Raw genomic sequence first — 24,197 nt, 5'->3', positions numbered from 1 at the left:
TCTTGGGATTAGTGAAGATGCACTTTCCGTAATGCCCACCTTTGGGGTTAGATTCATGAATGTCACCACAGCACGGTACACTTGTCCCAGTGTTGTCCACATATAGTCTTAGTCCTTTCCCCTTTCCATTACTACACTTACAGTAAATCCACTCAAACTTTCAGGAACAAATTCATAATTTGAATGTCAAATATAAATTCAATTAGATCATCATTATACAAGAGTGATAATATAAAAGATATTCTAAAGTGCATTAAAGCACTGCAATGGGAAATGTGGAAAGTTACAGCACTGGTACAATTCCAGTGTCCAAAAAAAGTGTTTAATGCTGTTTCATGGATTTCTCCCCTAACTTGTCGTCGCTGTATTCAATGGTTTTGCTTGCTGTGTGCATCCATATATGTGTAGCCATGTTATCTGTGCAGACATGGACACTGACCGAATGCACCAAATATTTGGCCATGTACTCCAGACAAGCACACAAATCCAATGTTACTTTTAAAATCAGACTAAATTGAAACTTGTACAAGTATCCATTTCCAAAAATGTATATGTGCTGATTCTGATGGCTGATTTCACTGCAACAGACTGCCAAAATTCCAAATGAAGACGTGACAGTCTGTTGCAGTATGGCTCCATAAAACTAGTATTCACATACTGTGATATTTGATAGGTATAGGTATAGTTTATCTGTATACATTTAATATATACAACATATAAGTTTGAGAAAAAAATGTGGTGCATTTTCTCATGATTCATTCCTGCAGCTGTAGTGCAATTTGACTGTTTCACTGTCAGTGAGTCTGTCTGTCTGTCTGTGTGTTATCTCTATGAAGCCCATTTGAGACTGGTAGTGTGTAGTTGGTGTAGTTGGGTAAGGTCACAACCTGTATGTAGCACAGCACTGGAGAGACACTTAGCACAGCCTGAGCTCCATTTACGAGCATAAATATTGGGTTGATCAAGGGAAGTAGCAACAACAACAACAACAACCAAAGATTAGTAAACAAAGGAAGAAGCATACTAATGTGCTTCTCTCCACCTAGATGTTGGTAAAATAAAACATTAAGGAGGTGTCAGTATCAGCCTCTCATTCTTGATTTGCCCTCAACTCACTCATGCCTATCTCCATTTTGCCTTTTTTTATCTTCTTCTTACTCCTCCTTTTCCCCCCTCTGCACAAAATAACGACTCCTCAAGTCAACTCTTCTTTCTTATATTATTTTTCTCAATGGCCTAATATTTCTCTCCCTGAACTTCAACCTGTGACTTCCCAGGTGCCCAGCACAGTACACAAGCACCCCTCAGTTTACCCCGAAACCAGGCAGGGGACACCACTCACATTCGCTGTGTTACATGGACACGTCCCTGTCGTGCAGGTAGTGACGACATGACTTGATGCCTTCACACCTTTTTTTTGTTTGCACTCTCCCTGTTTATTATTATTATTATGGACAAGCATAATGATAATAATTACTGTGATGATATTGGCATAGAGTTGCAGTGAATGTAATCCCAACCTCCCCCCCACTCCCATCCCCCAAACACCACCACTAACTGCTTGCCCCCGAATTGCTGTAAGTCTGAATGTTACTGTGAGGAATCTACAGGGAGGGAAAGAAACAAATAGAACTTAATGGGCCTCAGAATGCAGAGATTATGGGCCGGCTGCATTCTGTCACGCCCAGGGTACAGTCTGTCTCCTGACATCTCCGTATCTGCAGGAACCCCAGGAGTGCTATGGGCACCAAATAGCAGGCACAGTAATTGGTCCCAAAAAATCCTTTGTTTTTTTGGTTATGCAGAACCCCTCCCCTCACCTCAAGGTTGGGCAACTGAGCTCTTCTCAGATCAGATTCAAATGTGACTAAAAGGACTATAGAGCCAACTCCACACGATGTTCTGGCAAATCAGACTTTTGAGGACTGTTGACCAAGACCAGTTTAGCTAAGATATCTCTAGACCTCTTGATTTCTTTATTTCTTGAAATAAGAGAGAGAGATAAAGAGATAAACTTTTATTATTATTTTATTATTATTATTTATAAGAGATTTCAGTTTCGAAAGCCAAAAGCAGCTATTTTATTTATATGTGTAGCAGTATATGTACGTGATGCAGCACACAAGCCTTAAATTAAGAAGACACGTCCTATGAGACACCTCTGCTATAATCAAACAGAGCTTTCCAACTCCATTTCTAATCTCTCTGTTCTCCTCGTTGGAAAGAGAGGCTTGTAGGAAGCAGTGAACAGAGAGCCTGTAAAGCTTCACCAGAGCAAAATCCCTCTTAGGCTTAAGGCTCAGGCTCCCTGAGTGATGGCGGGCATAATAAAGACTTGTCTCCTTTTGCTTCCTCCTTTCTTTGTCGCCACGACCCAACTCAACGCGGACCGCGACGACCACAGCTGCTGCTGGACGCGCGGGCGAGCGTGGAGGGGGCCTTGCAGGACGGCGCGGAGAACTACGCCGAGACCCCGCTGCAGCTGGCCTCCGCCGCAGGTGAGCCCCGAAAGGCCCGGAACATTCTGAGCCATACATGGCAGTGATGGTAGAAAGGTTAAGAACCAGACACTTGGAGTGCAGCTTCAATTTTCAACTTAAATATTTTATCATTTTATTTTAAACTTTTTATTTTTTATTTTATTTGATCAGAGCTCTTGTTAAAAAATGTTTTAACTTTCCACTGGGTGATCAGTCGATACAATGTTCTGTTGGGCGCATGTACATTATATTAATAAGTAGGCTTCTAACATAGGCTAAACGGTAGGCCCCGACCTCAATAAATAAGTAGCCTTCAAAGGCTGTAAAGTCCAAATAGGTTATTTATAGGATGCTATGCTGTAGGAACACTGCCATACTAAGGTAGTGGGTTGTTTAGTTGTCTTTTCACCCTCAACCTGCCTCCCCCCCCAACACACGCACACACACACACACACACACACACACACACACACACTATGGGAACCACTGCCTTAATTGAAAACTGCAGACCGCCAAGCGAATGCAAAGCAAGGGATGGGATGTCTGGTTCTCATTTCTTCAACGCGCATCCCATTATGAGAGCCTTTATTCAGGCTTGTCCTCCACCCCGTGCTATCTACATTATGTTGGGAATGGAGAAAGCTGTAAAGAAAGAGTCACCCATTATGCGGCAACTTGGTCCCATCTCAACATGGAGATAATGAATTTGTTCCCTTCAGGGAGCATTCTGTCTTGCCTGAGCACTGGTGAAATTACAGTTAGAGAAAGCGGGGACGGCACATTTGCATTGCAAAGCCAGGAAAGTGACAGTACGATTCTGTGTCATTCCCTGGCCCTTTGCCCCCTTATTTAAATGAGCTTGTATGTCGAGCTTGCGTAACGTCTTCTTGGCAGAGAGTCATTTTCCTGGAGTGCAGCACGCCGCCTGCATCCTATAACACAGTTTGACGTGCGTAACACACACCATCATTTAACCAATCTTCTGGATCTGCTTTTACAGCACATCATCAACAGCCATTTTACACATCAAGAGCCTCGTGTGCTTATGGATCCACCTCACACTGTTGATTTAATTAGCTTCGAATTGTAAGTGGCTGAAAGCTTTGGGCTAACTTCTGCTCGAGTATCAGCTGGTTTCGATCGAACTCGCCCATTCCACCGGGAATCAAGGTGCTCCTGTTACAGTGGAGAGCAGTCGAGCGTAGAGTTGCAATCACATTTTACTACGAGCGTTGCTCTAGTCTCACATTATTAGGCTCGTCATTGCTCTCGTCGTAAAGTCTCGTTAATTGGCAGCGCTGGATGCCAAGATACCCACGGCAGCCTAGGTAGCAACGAGGAGGTGACAAAGACTGAGAGACATCCTCTTCTCCCAGTCACTGAGCTCCAAGCTGCCACGCTCACGACTACACTAACAGCTAAAGTCCAGCTGTGTGTGTGTGTGTGTGTGTGTGTGTGTGTGTGTGTGTGTGTGTGTGTGTGTGTGTGTGTGTGTATCACTGGCTCCACGCTCACGACTACACTAACAGCTAAAGTCCAGCTGTGTGTGTGTGTGTGTGTGTGTGTGTGTGTGTGTGTGTGTGTATCACTGGCTCCCATGCTCACTACTACACTAACAGCTAAAGTCCAGCTTCCCTCTGTTGGTGTGGAAAGTCAGGCGACCTGTCCAGTCATTGTGCCTCTGTGAGCTGTATCACTGGCTCCACGCCCTATCCAGCTCACAATATTGTGTGTGTGTGTGTGTCTGTGTGTGTGTGTGTGTGTGTGTGTAGGTGTGTGTGTATGTGTGTGTGTGTGTGTGTGAGCGTGTGTGTGTGTGAGCGTGTGTGTGAGCATGTGTGTGTGTGTGTGCCATCCTACTAACCTGGTGAAGAATGCCAGCGTTGTTAGCCTTTTTACTGGCGACTTGAGTGTTGTTTGCTCACAGTTGTTTTATTTCGGCTCTGTAAGTAAGTGTGAAGGCTCCCCTGTGCTGTCTTGACGATGTGGCTGTTAAACTGACGTGATGCTGGTGCACTGCAGGAAATTTTGAGCTGGTGAGCTTGCTGCTGGAGAGAGGAGCAGACCCGTTCATCGGCACCATGTACCGCAACGGGATCACCTCTGCCCCTCTGGGGGACATGAACTCGTACAGTCTAGCCGCCGCACATGGACACAGGTAAAGCATACGCATGGTTGGAAAGGTTGCTTCTGAAATGTGATAGGTTACACATGACGAGTTACCCTGTTGAAAAATGCAATATGTAATGTAACTGTTTTAATTACTTAATCAAAGTAATATAACTTATAACATTTGAATACTTTTGATTACTTTTTGGCAGGTTTAGATAAAGGGAGCTTGTTTAGATGGCAAAAAGATGCAAAGCAAACATTTTGTTTAGTAACTGTAATTGAATTACATATTTTTCTCTTAGTAACTCTAAATTACAATTATATTTACACACACACACACAGATATACCGGCATACATACAGACACATACGTATACATATAGTATATACATACTCACACAGACTTACACATATAGTATACACACACACACACACACACTCACACTCACACACACACACACACACACACACACACACACAGACACACACACAGACACACGTCAGTATCAATGTATCAAGTATCAGTCTAATGCCTAAAGGCCCCCCAGCCACACAGCTCTATGTCATTGTCATTGTCACAGTCACCCTCAACTTTTGCTGCTGTCACTTCACGCAGCACAATAGAAAACCTCATTAGAATTCAACCCACGTGCGAGTGCATTAGCACCGCCGCCGCCAAAGCTGCTTTATTAAGGCAATCATTTACCAAGGGGAGAGGCTGCCGCGCACCGAAAATATTACCATTTCTACTTGACTCGAAAATTGGGTTTTTGTGTACTCCGAGGCCCCAAAGATGACGACTCCTCAGATGGATTATTCTGTACGGTCTGGAGTGTGTCTGGAGAGGGCTTCTGTCAATGGAATGCAAAATTGGTCATTATCCACAAAACAAAGCCAAAGAATACAAATTCTAAGTCAGCGAGTGAGATGGAGGTCCTCTCTATACAAGCAGCAAAACATCCTGTACATCGTGTGGAACTCTGGCAAGAACTAGTGGGTCAAGGCCAGGCAACCCAGTTTTTCCACATCCCCGCTAGTGTGACTCACACAAGCCCCGTAGAGTAGGTAATGAAATCTCAGTGGTTTGCCCGAAGGATCGTAGCACCTCTGTGCACCCGGCAATCTGAGGGGCGTTCTTCAAGTGATGATGGAACGCACACAGAGCCGAGTCCTTATTGTGTGACGATGGTGCAGATGAGCTGTTTGTTTACACTAACATTTAGTCATTTAGCAGACGCTTTGATCCAAAGAGAGAACAGTCAAGCTACGAGTAATAGATTTGAGGTGTATATAATGTAATGTTTGTATATACAATAGGTAAAGTCTGTTTGTTATATTCATCCTCTTGCCAATCACTGAAAAAGGCAGAGAAAAGACAAAAAAATCATTCCAATCAGGAGTACAATAAGCTCTCTGTGTGGCATTATTATTGATCAGAGTGATTACCATGACAATATGCAACAACAAAGCATGGGTTGTTAATCAGATTAGGCATGAAAGCTTCTCTTAATCACCCATGTTGTTTGTTTGTGTCTGTTCCTGAATCACATTGTTTTGTTACAGATTTTATGCTCCGAGCAATCATGTTGTTTTTCTACTGTGCTTTAGCCTGGTCTTGTCATCCGTTTTGACATCGTAAAAAAATCTGAGCCTCAAATATTTTTTTGCCCTTTGGTCTTCCAGGAATGTATTCCGGAAGCTTTTGTCGCAGGCCGACAAGGACAAGGGCGACGTGCTGTCACTGGAGGAGATCTTGGCTGAGGGCTCGGAGGCAGGCCAGAGCCAGGGCCAGAGCCAGAACCAGACCCTGAGCCAGAACCAGACCCTGAGCCAGACCCAGAGCCAGACCCTGAAGCGGGCGACCCAGCAGGAGGGCGCCGCCACGCGGATCGGGAAAGCCAAGCTGCGGGCTCTGCGGGAGGCCATGTACCACAGCGCAGAACACAGCCATGTGGACATCACCATCGACATCCGCAGCCTGGGTCAGTCACACTAGCAGCCAACAATAATAAGCAGAGTACATTACACAGTCAGGGGCTGCTTAATATCCCGTCCCACACACACAGACCTCCTCCACCCCTGACCACACAGCTAGAGACAAACCCACACACCCCTATTCACACACAGCTAGAGATATTGAGCTAATTTAATAACTTGGCAAAATAATCTTGCTAATTTAATACCATGAGCAAGATCCTAAGCAAAAATATGGGTGGGTCAGTGCAATGCTCCCACATGCCGCACGATAGCTTTAGTTCATGCACAACAGACTTCGCTCATTGCTCGTGGCTTCGCTTGATGCCCGTCAATGAAATTAGGGCCCATAGTATTCCACAGTCATACATATACACATATACACATATACACATATACACATACACACATTATTGTGTGGAGCCTTGTGTGGTTAATACGTAATTTCCTGTTTTGTATCTCTGGAAAATCTGTGTCTCTTTACAAGTGTTTGTAGCCCCCCCCCTCACACACACACACACACACATTGTGTGACCTCCTGGTATGAAATGCGCCGTTCAAATAATATTTATTTGATTTGTGGGACTGAAGCAAACACTCTATTTACGTACCCGTCACATATGAGGTTGTAGATCCATTAAGACGAGGTAGAGTGCTGAGTTGAAGGCTAAGCTGCGATCCTCTTTTGCGTCCTCTACGATGGCCTCAGGTGTACCGTGGACGCTGCACACCTGGCTGGAGACGCTGCGCACCTGCTTCCAGCAGCACCGGCGGCCGCTGATCCAGGGCCTGCTGAAGGACTTCAGCTGCATCCAGGAGGACGAGTACACCGAGGAGCTCATCACCCACGGCCTGCCGCTCATGTTCGAGATCCTCCGAGCCAGCAAGGTTGCAGTGCTGTCCACCTTCACTTCACCTTTTGATGCTCTCATAGCCTCTATCATCCACCTTCAGTTCACCTTTTGATCCTCTCATAGCCTTTATCATTTGATCATTTGAGTGTCAAGATACACCGTTTTAATATATACTATGTTTCAGTTGCTCAGAAATGTATTATAAAGGATCTATGTTACAATGAATATTGATTTTGCTCATAGTTTGTGTGGTAAAGATAACCATGGAAACAGGACTGTGGTATTTTCAGCTGAGTTGAACATAAAATCTCATGAACACTTAACGTCCCTTGCTTGAGGTTATTTATCATTTTAAAAACTGAATGACCAGTTCCAAACAGACTGACCCTGCCCACCTGTAGAATGAGATAATAAATAGATAATAGATAATATGCTTCATTTAACATTCAACATCTTTGTGTCCGACCAGCAGAACGAGGTGATCAGCCAGCAGCTGTCTGTGATCTTCACCCAGTGCTATGGGCCATTCCCAATCCCCAAACTGATAGAGCTCAAGAGAAAGCAGACGTCACGCCTTGGTTAGTGAGCCACCCATCCGCATCTTTTAAAGATTAATTTGGTGTTAATCCGTTTGTGGCAAGGCTTTGGCGCTCTTAAATCAAGACAATTTCTCCTCTTTTCGGATCCTTTGAAATGTTCTTTAAAAATGTTCTTTCAGAGTCCTTTTTAAAATGTTATTTGAAAATGTTCTTTGGTAAAGAAAAGCAACAGTGCCATCTAGACATTTAATACTTTATTGCAGTCGTTATTGTCTGCCACTGAATAGTCTGTCTATTGTGATTGAAAGGGGGGAATTTAATATGGCCATGAAAAGTGTTGTTAAACAATATAAGGGCCCTGGATGCCTTCCATTTTCTGATGCTGCATTTTATTTACCTCTCGACATTCGTCATGTCTTTGTTTATCTTCCAGATCCTCATTTTCTCAACAACAAAGAGATGTCAGATGTGACTTTCCTGGTGGAAGGGAAGCCATTTTATGCCCACAAAGTGCTACTCTTCACTGCTTCAGTCCGGTAAGCCTCAGTTAGTGGGGAGTCTCTACAGCAGGAGTTAAAACCACTGTACTGTCAACACTAATATTGTTTAGGTCCTAGCAGTATATAGTATCTACCTTTCAATTTCAGTTCACTTTTGTGTTGTATTAACCTTAACCTCTCTTCATCTGTGTTTCTCTCTCTCCTTCCGTCTCTCTGTGTCTCTTCAATTCTACCAGATTTAAGTCTCTGCTTGCCAACCGGCCTGCCTCAGAGAACACCTGCATTGAAATTAGTCACGTCAAGTACAATATATTTCAGGTATGAAGTGTCTGGACACTGGCAATTTGCTTTTCACCGCGTAGAGTGCAATTGTTGGCCATTTCCATTTGGGCTTGTTTGAATGTTAGAAGTGAAAAGCTCCCACAATGGTAGCCGTCTGAGAGCTATGCCCCTATCCCCCAGAGAAATACTACAATACTATAAATAGCAACAATTTTGTATTATTCGCTTCAGTGAATATAATCTATAATTTTTGAATAATTAAAAAAAATTGGCCTTTGAAGAAAGTCTGTCCAGCCAACTCTGACCAGCAGCATTCTGCAGTGTGAGCTTGAAATCATGAGCTTTCCCCATATCTGACTAGATAGACTCTTATTCATTCTTATTGTATTCTTTATGTAAAGTAGAGGTAATTTACATTTGTACATACTCAGTATGTATCCCTTGCATCCCCTATCTCTGGTGATTTTCTAAATATAATTTGAAGTGAGAATTTAAAGTACCATTCTACTTTCAGTTGTAATATTTCTTCCCCTAATTACTCCCAGCTGCAGACATAATAGCTAAATGAGAGGCTGGTTATCAAAAGATTTACCACACGTTTTGTGAAAATGATGTGCTGTTTTTTTAGTTGGTGATGCAGTACCTGTACTGTGGAGGAACTGAGTCTCTGCACATCAGGAACACGGAGATCATGGAGGTGAGCTCCTGCTGCTGGGTGCCAGCTGTCATTACAGTGTCTCACCACAGGTGGCGCCCTAGAGCCTGAGTTCTCCTGGATCAATGGCAGTCCCACCGGTGTCGGGGATCTGTCTTTTTCTCTGTGGTCTAAATTGCATGCTGCTTAACTTTGTAGGCGATTAACATTAAAAGTTTATTTTTCTTTTTTTTGTAATTACGTTCTAACATACCATAAACAAAGTGCAACCTGAACTCAACTTAAGAATGGAGGAAGATGCCTGTCTTGCAGGCATGTGTTGTTAAAACTGCAGATCTGGTTTCATCTTCAGGGAAACTCATAGTAACCTTTCTATTTGTTTGTGGATGAAAAGCTCCTGTCTGCAGCCAAGTTCTTCCAACTGGAGGCCCTCCAACGTCACTGTGAGATCATCTGTTCAAAGAACATAACAATAGAGACATGTGTGGATATATACAAACATGCCAAGGTCAGTCAGCATCAAATAATACGCTCAAGTTATGCTGTAAGAGTCGTATTGTCAAACAAATACTGTTGCCTGCCAAACTAGACTTTTTTGTGTGTCAACTTGGATAATGTTCGCTGGTGAAATTAATTTACTTTTACAGATTTGGCCTTTACCCTTTAAAATGATTTAGCTCACAAGCCAACAGCTAGCTAAAACTGCATATAGGGCTTTTGAATTACAAAGGGTGGCTGTGTGTGTGTGTGTAAAGTGGCTTTTTAAATTACACAAAACAGTGTAAAGTTATTCAAATGAAAAAGTGCACCAACATTTCTTTCTTGTTTCTAGTTTCTGGGTGCGAACGAGCTAGCCGCATTCATTGAGGGCTACTTTTTGAAGAACATGGTGCTCCTGATTGAGCTGGAGGGCTTCAAACAGCTGCTGTACGACGCGCCCGCCGACAGCCCCGGCTCAGGCCCCGCGTACGACATGCTCCACGAGCTGGAGAAGACCCTCGCAGCCCGCATCCACTCCATACACCTCTCATCCTCCAAGGGCTCGGTTGTGTGAAGCTCGCCACACGGTAGCAGCGGTAACGCCTTCACTGAATGATCCCACTTGCAAAACCACTCCCAGCCCCCAGGGGGCCCCCTTGAAGGGCTACCACTGTGTGACATTCCGACAACATCCCCACTACGCCGTGGTGACATATGCCTGTTCCACGTACATGGAAGCAGAGGAACTCGCCTTAGACAGAGAGAAACATGCGTCTCTACCAGCTCTTATCTCCAAAAGCACTGTTGTAGGGCTATATATGAGTTACACTAGTTTTATATCATTAGCAGTTTACGCATTGTGGAGTTTCACATGTTATGAACATTACATGTAACTTTGGTTCCAGTGATCCGAGATTATAGTGGACTAATTCTAGATGAAATATGACTTTTATTGCAGTTTTCGATCTCGTTACTAGTTACTTGCAGCATGACAGGCAAGGTATGTTACAACAAAATGAAAAGAAAAAAAACATGGTCACTGGATCTACATGAACTTAAGTTGTCATAAAACCAGTTTTATCAAAGTCAAGGTATTTAAAATATATATTAGTATTTCGTATATCTATTTAAAACACCCACAGAAGGCACGGTGGGGATGGATAGATATAGTCATTTTTTACCCAATTGTACTAGTCCACAAACTTATCTGATTTCTTCGTGGTTCACAAGCTTGTCATGCAGTACGTATCATTCATTTAAGTTCTTGCCAAGCGTTACTGGATCCAGACACCTGTGTTATTGGTAGTTCATCCATTCTTTAATGTTAGCCTAGTTGGAAATCGGTCAATGATGTCAATAACTTGCATGGAAAACACAACAACACTGCGTTGACTGCTCTCTCTCTCTCTCTCTCTCTTATTACAAACACTGTCTGTACACTGAAAACTGTGACCTTGGATTTGACCTCTCAGTTGGTGGAGCTCAGTATATTGAGACAGGACAGCAAATGGGACAAGGACTTGTGTAGCCATGCATCCAGCAGCCTAATTGCAAGCGCTTGGACATTCTCTGCTCCTCTCTTCTCTTCTAGCCTGCTGCTTCCAGTGGATATGGTGCCAGCAAATTAAACTTTTAAATGTCGTTCCAATCGTGCGGTTCTGTCCCTGCAGGTGCATGTCAGGCTCCCTTTAATTTCTTTATTTTGTCTCTTTGTGTGTGTTTTAAGCTTAGTCTCTGTCTCATGTTAAAGGAGCAGTTCACTCCAAAAGGAATGTTTAGTCCCTCACCCTTTTTTTATTTCAATGCCAATAGCAAATAAGGTGGTGATGATTTTCAAAGGCTAGAAAGGACACAAAAAGCAACCATTTAGAGAGGGGGGAAAAACAACACTATAGTTTTTACCAGCACAGGGGTGAGTAGTTGATAGAACTTTTCATTTTGAGGTGGACTATCTCTTTATATGTAGCATTGCTAGCATGGGTTTGTGTCGGAAGGAAAGTAAGGCAAAGCAGAAGTAAATATGTTGTTCTCCACTTCTACTGTATCTTCTACTCATCAACCAGACACCACCCTGTCCCAGTGGATTACCATGTAGATACTTGTACGATAACACTGTTGATTCTTCATAGAACATTTTGCCTATTGTTGTCTTATCCAGTGCAACCCTAAATGTAACAGATTTAAATATATGTTTCTGTGAAAATTAATTTGAAATGACATAAAATACATTTTAGTTCATATATTAAATTGAACTATAAAGAATAGAATAAGTTCTTGGAGTGCTGTTCTATTGGACAGGTTTGTGCGGTACAATTGTTTAATGTGCAAACCAAACTTGGCAGGCAAACAATAACCGGTAGTTGACTACATCCTTAAGGTGTGATCATCATGATAGAAAACTGTGAAACTATTTTATTTTTTAGCATTCACAATATTACTTTATTTTTTTACAATATTCACCTTTATTTTTAATGCCTCATAGATACACAGAGCAGAGAAGAGTATAGATATATATGATAATTATATATATATGATTCAGAGATGACGACCTTTATTAAGTGGTCACAGACAAGGACACAGAGATATATGAAAGTTGTTGTTGAGTACAAAGAGGTGGAAATATTATCTATGAGTCCAGCCTATGTGTTAGGATTATAGTGTATTGTGATTCAAGTTGACAGGTAATATAAGTGATTTATTTTCATGGATTGACATTCAAGGGTTTGCTTTTCCTTCTTTGTCTTTGTTCCCATATGAACATCCATAAGTATGTACAACCATAAGGTGGCTGTGTCGCTGATTGAATTCACTTTTGTCAGGCCTGGAAAGAAACTTGCTAAGTCCTGCTATTGAAGACAGATAGCTTTCTGTGTCATGGCTTTTTTACTCTGTATGCCTGGACTATATACACTGAAATCTGCTTAATAAATGCAACCTAAATGAATCACTGATTTGCTTTGACCAGCACCCCTTGATGTCTCTGTTAGACAAAACATGCATGTTTTCTCTAAGTCTTTAGGACGGATTGCATACATTTGCTACAATTATTTAAACTGTACATTGTACAAAAATATATATATACATACATATATGATGTACTACATGTAAATATCGGGGATGTGGCTGAGTTTAATAACAGGGAAAAAGAATGTTATTCTTGTGCTACAGTGCAGTTGTTGACTGACATGCATTTATGTACAGAAAATAAAACGACCACAGTTTAAAACACTCTCTCACTTTGTTTCACCTCGTATCAATATCCCGTCTGAGCATTTTATCGGTAAGGAGAATCCGTTGTAATTCTTTGCGGTTAAAAATGTTTTAATTTATTGAACCGTGGTTCATTGCCATTTAAGTACCAACAAAATATATGCATGAATTCCACCAAAGGACAGTGTTTCTTCCAAAAACTGAAGGTGAATCAAACTTTGAAGAGAAAACCAATACGACTAGCTTAGGAAACACATCACTGTTGTACTGGTGCTTGAGTGGACATGGACATGAAAGTAGTAATTAAATCAAAGTAATCAATTCTGCAGCTCTGTTTTATGAACTTGTGAACGAGTTTACTCCAAATTGTGTTTAAAATGATTGCCATGACAACAAGCCACAACAACGGACTGAAAAAATACAGGTTTAGGTTTTTCACTGTTTTACCAAACACCAAATAGGCTCTCAACTGTAGGTTATTTTTGCATATACGAAGGATCTGATATCTTATCCATTGGACACATTATATGATGCCAACAAGGCATCACCGTGAGACTGGCTGTAGCGAAGGGAGAACTGGTCACCCCACCCGGACTCGAACCCGGGTCTACAGGGTGCCAAACATGCGCTCTGACCGCCACACCAAAGAGCCCGGCTCAATGGCATGGCAGCCAGAGAGCATATTCAACCGTAGGGACGATCACATCGTCACACTGGCTCAGGCCAGTAATATCCATGTGTAAAAAGCTCATGGTTAAGGATCCTCTTAGATATTTTAAAGTCCTTTATCTCACCTGGAACACAACGGAGACGAATCAGAAGCTGAACAAGGGGACCATTCTTCCATTATAACTGTAACCATTGAGCAGGGCACTGTCATCTAGAAACCTGGATAATGTGTTGGACACTCTGTTGTTCACCTAAAGCAGCTAAAGGCTTATTAATATTACCTAGGTAGAACCAGCTATACTGCAAAAATGACTGTTACCTCGTCAACTGTGACTTAACAAGTGCGCTTTTGAGAAAAACGTGATTGAAAATCCAGAATCAAATAACCACCATTCTATGAAGTTTATCTTCATACTGTTTTATTCTATACTCTTTTTTTTTTTTTAAATAATACAATATTATTTTGCACCAATTCATATTTTTTAATATTATTTGGTGCAAAAAAAATGTGTGGACATGTCAAATAGCCCTTGATAATCCTCGTTGATGACCTGTAGACATCTTGTATCTTTCCTTCTACTACTTACTCTGACTGATAAACCATAAGGCAGATTCTGTGTGGGTTGGAAACCTAATGGCCTCCACAGTGAATAATCTCAATTGTTGGCACTTCGACAAAATGCAGTGTGTGTTGGAATGCCACATTTGAGTTTGTTGGTAGATTACACAACATACAGCAAGAATAACAAACATAAACATATTACTGCACAGCCCGCCTATACAGTTTCTTTGCTAATTTGACATGAAATAAATTGCCTCTTTTATTGCCCGGACAAATGCCAGGTTAGGTGACTGCAGTGCACCCATTATCTGTGTGTGAAAAGAGCTCAAGGGGGTTGGCTCCTAAGAGCTGAGGAATGTCTGTACAAATAATGGTTGTAAAATGCTAATTTTCTTGAACAAAAACATAGCTGAAAGGTTTGCAGGGAATCCTCCTGGAGATTTGGACATGAATTTTATGCAATGGATCTTTCTTTTATCAATCTTTGCTGTATAAAAGGGTGTACATCTGTCTGTGTGTTGTTAGGGAAGGTGTCCAAGAGTGTCTCTAAAAATCTGAAGCAAACATGCTTTTCTTGTTCTAAAGACATGAGGTACAATCATACAGTTACAACATGAAGATGACTGATCTTAGTTTTATTGTGTAGATGCCATTATTGACTGTATGGTTAATAAATAATACAGAATAACATTTTGGAAGTTCAATTTCACATTAAAGCAGCAACAAGTAGTTCTGTTCCAAAACTAGCAAGCTAACTACCTAAAAGGCGTGCAAAACTGCAAACACTACCAACAGCCCAGTTGATACTGATAGAAGCTTGCCAACACACTAACTGGTGTCTTTTGGCAGTATAGCTGGCAATGTCATGCTGTGTAAGCTTTTCTTCCATTTTTGCCGGGTGTTCCAGCCCGGAACACAGAACTACATAGTGAATGTCCTGGATGGCTAGTGGGAAAAACATAGGTGTTTATCTGCCCTTCACATGACCATATGCTATTAAAATGAATTTGAGGATGGTACCAAAACTAGCTGCATATAAAACCATACCTCAAAAAGTGTTAAATTGTTGCATAGTGTTGCTTTAACTCCATGGTAAAGTGTGCAACATTGCTGTCCTAAATGCCACTAATCAGAATAGTAACAGTGGAACTTGGGGATCTGGAGGTAACTGTGACCTTTGCTGCACTGTTTACCTGACATCCAAATCTCCAGACTCTGCTCTGTGCTGGGGCATACATAAAAAAGGTTATTAAAGTTTAATCGGAGCACGGTGGAGTCCAAATGGCAATTCACATCACCTGCTCACATGAAGGGAAGGTAGCGAAGGGAATTATCAGATGCTGAGAGATTGCGCTGCTTCACAAAACTGGGCATCCGGTAGTGGCCGTCACGAATGGGAGCATTAGGGGGGTGGTTATACATGGTCCACAGACTGGGGGTGAAGCGCCGCGTGACAGAATCGGCCAGACGCAGTCGAAGGTTACAGGTGGAGCACACGATGTGGTTTGGGCAGCAGGACTGCAGAGGTCTGGGTGTCTGGGAACGCAGAGAAGAGCACCTGGCAGGGGAGCCATGGATGAGAGGAAGTCTTGGTGCAACAACTGCACTGGCACCATCGAGACGTTCAAGCGCTCTCTGCACCTCCATCTGAACACTCCGAAACCCTGCTAATTCCTGCTGGTACTGAAGACCCAGACCGCGCAGCGTGCGGTCTAGCTTCAGGCTCTCCCGTCGCAGAGCATTCGCCAGAGAGCGCTCTAAGTGAAAAGTACAGATTATCTCTCCAGCAAAGGCTGATGAACAAACAGCAGGACACACATTAAAGCAGTAAAACATTGCTTACAAACCTTAATTTCCAACTTATATTTATAATTCTTTGGAGATCATTACTATTGTTCACATACGACATCTACACAGACATGGCTTTGATGGCATGGGACAGTGACCTACCTCTACCATTGTGTTGCGTTTTCCCTCTTTGCAAAGTTGTGAAACTAGCCATGTCTCTTCAGCGTGCAGTCACCATGACAGCTGTGAATATCCCTAGAACATGGTACATCATCAAACATCAGAAAAACAGGCAAAAACCTTATTCTTACATTTACACGTTCAACCACTTTTAATGGCCTTTAGATGTGTCAACAATATAATGTTACTTAATATATACATTATTTGACATGTAGCACAAGGTTCAGAGAAAAATGATTGACTATGATCACAGATCTAGCACTTACCACAAATAAGCTGCAAAAATAAGTAATGTATGCTTTTAGACGTCTCTCTTCAATTTGAACACACTGGTGTGGAGCAATCTGGAGAAAGGGCGCAGTTCTCCGATGGGGGTACCCTATTTAAAGTGTCGTAAAACTGACAATGAGTGGATTTCCCAACACTTCATTCCCAAATCCACTACCTTGACAACACTCTCAGCAGGGACATTCAAACAAGGGTAGATACAGTGTCTCCAGCCATTTGCACATTTTGACCTTGTTGGCAGAACGGCTCCCTGTTCGGCTCAAAAGTAATTTTTTTTAATTTTGTTATCATTAATGCAACTGAAGAGGGTGGGAAGAGGTGGAGCAGCAGGGACTTGTGAACTTGAGAAGTGTTCATCCATTATTGTGAGCTGCATGCGACTGAGACTACATGAGACTGCTTCTAGTTCTCCTTTAGTTCTCCTTTAGTTCTTGCTTCTAGTTCTCCTTTAGTTCTTGCTTCTAGTTCTCCTTTAGTTCTTGCTTCTAGTTCTCCTTTAGTTCTTGCTTCTAGTTCTCCTTTATTTCTCCTTTAGTTCTTGCTTCTAGTTCTCCTTTAGTTCTTGCTTCTAGTTCTCCTTTAGTTCTCCTTTAGTTCTTGCTTCTAGTTCTCCTTTAGTTCTTGCTTCTAGTTCTCCTTTAGTCCTGTTCCAATGAGGACTTATTGGGTTATGGAAGGAAACCCATTTTTGAGTTGTTCCAGTCTAGAGGTTTTACACATCTCATTAACACTTCCACCAAAGATAAGAATACATTGTTGGACAATATTTTCATTTCTGATCTGCAACCAGGGGCGGTTTTAGGCACGGGCGACCCGATCAGCCGCACGGGGCGGCACTTTTTCATAAGACGTGGGGGGCGGCAAGAGCACTTAAAAAAAAAAATCATCTGGGCCGCGAAGCGGTTTTCTATTATCTATCATATCACTGTGTGTGGAATTGGCAAATTGGCGCCCCCTGCAGCTGCAGGCGCCTCTGCTCGCTAAGAAGGTGCCGTGGACAGATCCTGCGTGAGAAGGGGGAAGGGGAGGGGGCGCGGGGATCCACTGTATAGCAGTCACACCTCGACTTTCTTCCCAATAACGCACATTCATAACATTATAATTACAGGCCTATAATTCCTGCACGTTTTCGTTTTTCTGAATTGTGTGAAATGGCTAATACAAATAGGTAATACAGAACGATGATGTGGTCACCAAGGCAAGGTGAATTGGTGGAAGGAGACCACTGACTGCTTCAACTTATCCAACTGGCGAAGGTAGTACGTAGTTAGCAGAGTATAGGTAGATAGATAGATACTTTATTTATCCCGAGGGAAATTAAATACATCTTTTACAGAGTAGTCTATTACATTATCAAGAAAGCTATTGAAGGATGCTCAAGTGGACAAGGTAAAAATGTGTTTTCAGTCAAGTGTAACTTAACCTAAATTCCTATTAAGGCAACCAGCTAATGTTGAGCACCAACAGAATTGTTTGCTAGCTAGCGTTAGCTAGCTGATTTGACCATAGGGTATGAACATGTTCATTCATCTGACACTAGGCTAGGTGTTAGCGAAGTCCCGCTAGCCACAACTAACAGAATATAACAGCATACAGAGTACTAGGATAATCTTAATAATGAACAGGTCGATAGCTAGCTGGTTAGACCATATATTTCCTTTTGACACAACTATACTAGCCAGCGTTAGCGAAATCCCGTTAGCCACGATTAGCTAACTCAACTATACCATAATGCATGTTGAGTGCTTAACCTAACTTGCAGAGAGCTGGTTAGCTAACATTAATGTACATGATGTGTGCATTGATTCTCTTAAGTGTGTTAGTCAAATTTTCTATTGAAGGATTTGTGCAATTGATACATTTAAGTTTGTCTTTCACTTATATTGTTATAATAAAAAATAAATTAGATTAGGGGGGGGCGCTCAGAGGGGGTTTCGCCCGGGGCGTAATTCCATGTAGAACCGCCACTGTCTGCAACACTGTGCAAATTCAGGTGTTCTACAAACATATTACAGTTATCACAATCCTGTGTTTTGTATTCTAACTTATTTTATCTATCTCAGTCCTATTTACACAGCTGTAACCGATTATATCAACTTCAGAATGATAAAAACCTTATGACTGCCTGTTTGGCATTATGGTAATGTTCTTATCACCTTCCCAGTCTTACACTCTCACTATGTCTCTATCTTTCAATCTATCAGACTTTACACACCTCTCCTGTTGCTTTTTGACCTCCTTACCCTTTGTCTCTCTCTGGGGGCCTCGAATTGCGTTAAATGTCCTCATCTTTTGCAAAATATTTATTTTAAATGGTTAACTTTTGCATTGTATGCACTGCAGGGGCGTAACTATAGGGGGTGCAGCAGGTGCGGCTGCACCTGGGCTGTGGGGTGTCCCAAAGACATACAGAAGTCGCTCGACGGGCGCCCCCTCCAAATACGGGCCCACCGTCTGTACAGCGTGAAATTTTCTCGGATATGCTTATGTTCAAATACGCGCTACATATACCCAAATGGCAGTGTCAAATGCTATATATATATACACTTGAAAAGACAAACTTATCTCAGTCATGGTTGTTATTATTTTTTGGGGAAAAGTAGCAATTTATAACAAAATCATATGCTTATCCTTACACATACACTATAGAAACTATCAAATGAATACGTTCTTATTTTCTTTGGTATTATCAAATGAATACGTTCTTATTTTCTTTGGTATTTCTTTGGCCTCATTATGATTATGATATGATTGCTGGGTAATATGTATGTTGTTGTCCAATGTCAAGTCTCTATTTGATCTATTTGACAATACAATACGCTATAGTTAAGGTCTGATAGCCTACTTCGTTGAGCACAGCACAACTTTACTCGTAACAATGCATTTTAAGCACAAGAGTGGAAGTAGAAAGGGGCAAGAGAAAAAAGAACAGGAGGAGAAGGCAGCAAAGCTAGTCAACTAGTCGCCAGCCCACGGAGTCAGCAGTGCAGCAGTTACTAGGCTACAAGTTGGGTAAATAGTGGTCGCTATTATTATTACTTTTTTTTAACAAGTTTTACGGTATGAAATGTTCCTGCTGAGAGTCAAACAAGACTTAGTTAATTGTGTACACAGTAGCCTACACACCCATCGCTTCTGAAATATGTAAGGTTGATTAATTAAACACTATTTATATCGATAATAAACACCTTTGATTAGCGGGTTTTTAGACGCGGTTGCGGAAGTAGGGAACGCTATGATTTTTTTTTTTGCGTTCACCAAGGGGGCCCGTAATAATATCTTGCACCTGGGCCCGTCGTTACTACGTTACGCCACTGATGCACTGGTATTTTCTTCAGGAAATGCATATGCCAATTCAAAGGCACCTGTCGGTTAAGGATCCGTATATCTGCTGGGATCGGTGGTAAAACCAGAAGTAAGTGCGTCATTCCGGTCTCTGTTTGGTTAAAACTTGCCATCTGACCAGAACGGGAAAATACAATACGTTTGATTGGCCAATACCAGGACCTTTCTTTTGTCCTTGAGCTAAGATGACGTTTGCCTAATTTTTAATGATGTGTCACGTTTAAACACTGCTGTTGAAGTTCAAGTTCAAGATTAATAGCAATTGAATGACATGTAAATGTAAATAATGTGAGTGATTGATGACACACACATTTGATGGGTTTTTGTAAAAAGTTTAGTTAATTGGTTATCTTAATTTACAGTATCTTACGTGAGCTAACTAGCTAGCTAGCTATATGGTGTTTGGTAAGCTCAAGCTAGAGCACTCTCACAAACACGCACACACACACACACACACACATTCACACAATCAATGTTTTTTTTTACACTTGGGGTTCGATGCGCCTCGCTTTTTGTCATTGTTGTTGTCTTTAGTGTTTTTTTGTAAGGGGACAGGTAAGTGTTGTTCTCTCCATTTTCCCCTTTAAAAGTATGTTCTATGTATGCCATGTTCTAGGTATTTCCCTGTGAAGTTTGTATGTCTTTGTCACATGTCTTTGTCAAATACATACACATTTGTCAAATAAAAGTATGTAAGCATGCTTTGCTTTTTGATTAACCTTGTCTTCTGTCTTGTCCTGTCTCACTAACAACCCACACATGACCTGTACCTTGACGTTTGTTTATGCGTTTATTTGAAAAGGGACAGTGTACATTGATAAACATTTCCCAAGAAAAATGTAAATGCACCGGAATTAGCTGGGTTAGCAATTTTTCATCCGTTGTCCCCTGTAATAGACTGGGTTTCTCAGGTTAAGAGTTATCAGTAATGTGATTGGTTCTCGAAGTCACATGACTTAGTGTAACGAGTAAGCTAAGAAGTTAGTTCTGAAGCGGGAGACTTGTGAATGCCCCAAAGCCCACAAATGTCTCTGAGTTGCGGTCGTATTTGGGACTGTTAAACTATTATGGCCGTTTTCTGAAAAGCTTGTCCAGTGTGTTACAGCCATTGCATGCTCTGCTGAAAAGTGAGGAAAAATGGAGCTGGACACCTGCATGTGAGGAAGCTTTCAAGAAAGGAAAGGAGATGTTAATGAGCAGCACGGTCCTGGTTCATTATGACACAGAGAAGCCGTTAAGATTAGCATGTGACGCATCCCCCTACGGGGTGGGTGCAGTCATTTCGCATGTGATGGAGAATGGTGAAGAAAGACCAATTGCGTTCGCCTCGCGCACTCTGACTGATGCAGAAAATAATTATGCTCAAATAGAGAAAGAGGCACTGGCAATCATCTATGGAGTGAGAAAATTTCACAAGTATCTATATGGACGCAAATTTACTCTCTTCACTGATCACAAGCCCTTACTGGCTATACTGGGACCAAAGTCAGCTGTGCCTACATTGGCAGCCTTGCGTATGCAGCGCTGGGCGTTGATCCTGATGGCTTACAGTTATGAGCTAGAATACAAGAAGTCAGCAGACGACTTTAAAGCTGATGCTATGTCCAGACTTCCTGTGACTGAGTCCGACAAGACAGCACAGGAATCCAACATTTTCTACTTTTCACATGTGGAAGATCTGCCAATATCAGCTCATGACATCAAAGTAGGCACAAGCAGAGATCCCTTGCTGAGTAAAGTTTGGAGCAATACAATGAATGGATGGCCTAATTACATGAACGATGAAAGCCTGAAACCATACTTTGTCAGGAGACATGAGCTGTCAGCAGACCAGGGGTGTGTTTTGTGGGGTCTCAGAGTCATTGTTCCTCAAATGCACCGACAGAAAATTCTTAAAGACCTGCACCATGAACACCCAGGCATCTACAAAATGAAGGCTTTAGCCCGCAGCTATTTATGGTGGCCAGGTTTGGACGGTGAGATTGAGAACATGGTTCAGAACTGTGCAGTGTGTCAAGCTGTGCAGAAGGTACCTGCTGTGGCACCGCTCCATCCCTGGCGGTGGCCTGTCAGAGTCTGGCAGAGGATTCATCTAGACTTTGCGGAGAAAGACAGACAATACTTCTTAGTGGTAGTGGATAGTCATTCCAAATGGCTGGAGGTTTTTCACATGACCTCCACCACATCGAGCCGAACCATAGAGGTGTTGCGCAACCTCTTTGCTGCACATGGTCTTCCGGAAGAGGTTGTGTCGGACAATGGACCCCAGTTCGCCTCCTCAGAGTTCAAGCAGTTTCTAGCCAAAAATGGAATAAAACAAACGCTGGTCCCACCGTATCATCCAGCCTCGAACGGAGCTGCAGAGAGGTCTGTGCAAATACTGAAGCGTGCTCTGGTGAAGCAGGTCCTAGAAGCAAGTGGACAGCCCAGCATCACACTGCAACACAGGCTGTCAAACTTTCTGCTCATGTATAGGGTTACGCCTCACACAGTCACAGGTCGCTCTCCAGCTGAGCTGTTCTTAAAGAGAGAGATACGCACGCGCTTCAGTCTGTTGAGGCCAGATCTGTCCCACACTGTAGAGCACAAGCAGGCAAAACAGAAACTGTATCATGATAAAGAGAGACTGAAATTGAGAATTTCAGGAGAATGACCAAGTTATTCCCCCTTCGCCCAGCAGTGTCAGCCCACCTGCTGTACCGTCCGGGGTGCCCCACAGAAGACATCCAGAGAGACTCAGAAGTGCTCCAAAAAGGCTGGATTTGTAATGAGTTAAAATGAGTGGTGTTTAAAAATAATAATAATAATAATGTTAAGGTGACTGTTACAGTGTCAAGAAGACCTAGTAGTTTAAGTAAATGATTGTTAGTTTAGACGGGTCTTAAATGTAAAGGGGAGGAATGTAATAGACTGGGTTTCTCAGGTTAAGAGTTATCAGTAATGTGATTGGTTCTCGAAGTCACATGACTTAGTGTAACGAGTAAACTAAGAAGTTAGTTCTGGAGCGGGAGACTTGTGTCTATGCTAGTGATTTCTATCTGCAGAGCTACCAACTCTCACGGTTTCGCCGTGTGACACACGCTTTTGCATGTTTTCACACGCACTCACGCCACACATCCAATATCTCACGCTAAAAAAATTCAGATTTTGGGCCGGGACGCGTTGGTTCCTTTGCAAACTCCCCGACGTTATATGGCGCTAAGGAGCGCATCTGTAACCCTATTCGCTGCATAGACATCCTATTTTCCCCGAAAGTCCCGAAGTAATAGCGACAGCAGAAGAGTTACAAAGAGAGACAACTGCGGGAGAAACTCGCGAAGAGAATCTATCGCTGAAGAAAATCTTCATCTCCAATCTGAGCAGAGACTAGATATGTTAATGACATGTGGTTCAATTAAGTATTCACTCTCTTAAACTTTAAATCTTGAAAGAAATTATTCGTTTGTGTTTGTGTGTGTGAACTTGATTTTGTGTGGTGAATGTAAACTCAGCTGTCATTACAAGCAGCAGGAGAGCACCTTGTTAACCTCGTGGTATACTGCATGCTCAAATCATCATAGCATTGTTTATTTAGGCTGCTCACATAGCATTTATCTTTTTATTAACAGGCCAAAGAAAAGGACTCACTCTGAAGACTTTTCCAAACAACACTTTGAACAGGTAAGATGTATTCCAAAGAATTTAACATAAAGACAGGAATGATGAGGTATGTTCACTCCTAAACTGCACCTGAGTTATTCTTATATGGCTTTTCCTCGGACATGTGTATGAACTGCTGCTGGTCGATGACAATATACCTATAACTTAACAACCTGTAACTCTACTTTCATAAATAGGTTTCCCCATCTCCTCCCATACCATGGGCCAGAGGAGCATGACCACCTGGGTGAGGAGTTTCTGAATTATCAGACCATGCCAACCACCTCCCTTCAGGACGAAACTGAGATGGAAAGCTTCTGGGCTGGAATGGCAACACGGAAACATAAGGTATACTTTTTTTTGGCAGGTGTGGCTTGGCTACATCTGTTGCTATTATTGATGCATGCCTATATCGTGTCATACATGATGCAAACTATGCATGTTGTATCTGAACTTTGTTACAGTGTACTTACAGTATTAATCAAAACAAAATATGGTATGTTTTTCCATTTTGTTCTTTGTTCATTCTCAATAGGTGGCAGGAACCAAAGAATTTGAGAGGCTTGTTGCCGTCGCCAAGCTGGTCCTGGTGTTGCCCCATTCGAATGCAGATGCTGAGAGGGTGTTTTCAGTGTCCAGTG

At 42.2% G+C, this 24,197-nt stretch overlaps 2 protein-coding genes across 5 annotated transcripts in view; both read left to right on the top strand.

The window, feature by feature from the left end:
• The window catches only part of btbd11a (BTB (POZ) domain containing 11a), a 133,057-nt gene extending 119,951 nt beyond the window's left edge, over positions 1-13,106 (top strand). For 2 of the 4 annotated variants that reach the window (XM_031582466.2, XM_031582465.2), the window contains 10 exons: positions 2,405-2,498; positions 4,503-4,638; positions 6,275-6,573; positions 7,275-7,453; positions 7,889-7,997; positions 8,392-8,494; positions 8,695-8,776; positions 9,369-9,437; positions 9,790-9,903; positions 10,228-13,106. In XM_031582466.2, the coding sequence (XP_031438326.1) occupies positions 2,405-2,498; positions 4,503-4,638; positions 6,275-6,573; positions 7,275-7,453; positions 7,889-7,997; positions 8,392-8,494; positions 8,695-8,776; positions 9,369-9,437; positions 9,790-9,903; positions 10,228-10,449 (1,407 nt within the window). In that variant the 3' untranslated portion in view covers positions 10,450-13,106. Of the gene's footprint in view, positions 1-1,277; positions 1,380-2,404; positions 2,499-4,502; positions 4,639-6,274; positions 6,574-7,274; positions 7,454-7,888; positions 7,998-8,391; positions 8,495-8,694; positions 8,777-9,368; positions 9,438-9,789; positions 9,904-10,227 lie in introns of all 4 variants that reach the window. The other 2 variants (XM_031582464.2, XM_031582463.2) reach the window with 2 other exon arrangements.
• A 7,997-nt stretch (positions 13,107-21,103) lies between these two features.
• On the top strand, positions 21,104-22,570 carry LOC122133573 (uncharacterized protein K02A2.6-like). Its single transcript, XM_042710029.1, has one exon. The coding sequence runs from the start codon at positions 21,104-21,106 to the stop codon at positions 22,568-22,570; it is 1,467 nt and encodes a 488-aa protein (XP_042565963.1).
• Positions 22,571-24,197: the final 1,627 nt, after the last annotated feature.

Source organism: Clupea harengus, chromosome 16 (genome assembly GCF_900700415.2).
Source record: "Clupea harengus chromosome 16, Ch_v2.0.2, whole genome shotgun sequence".
Classification (NCBI taxonomy): domain Eukaryota; kingdom Metazoa; phylum Chordata; class Actinopteri; order Clupeiformes; family Clupeidae; genus Clupea; species Clupea harengus.
Note: the sequence above shows the minus strand (reverse complement) of the source record. Positions and strands in the feature narration are given on the sequence as shown.

Bases quoted from the DNA above. Each gene is read 5' to 3' on its own strand.
- LOC122133573 (XM_042710029.1), top strand. From the start codon at position 21,104: ATGTTAATGAGCAGCACGGTCCTGGTTCATTATGACACAGAGAAGCCG.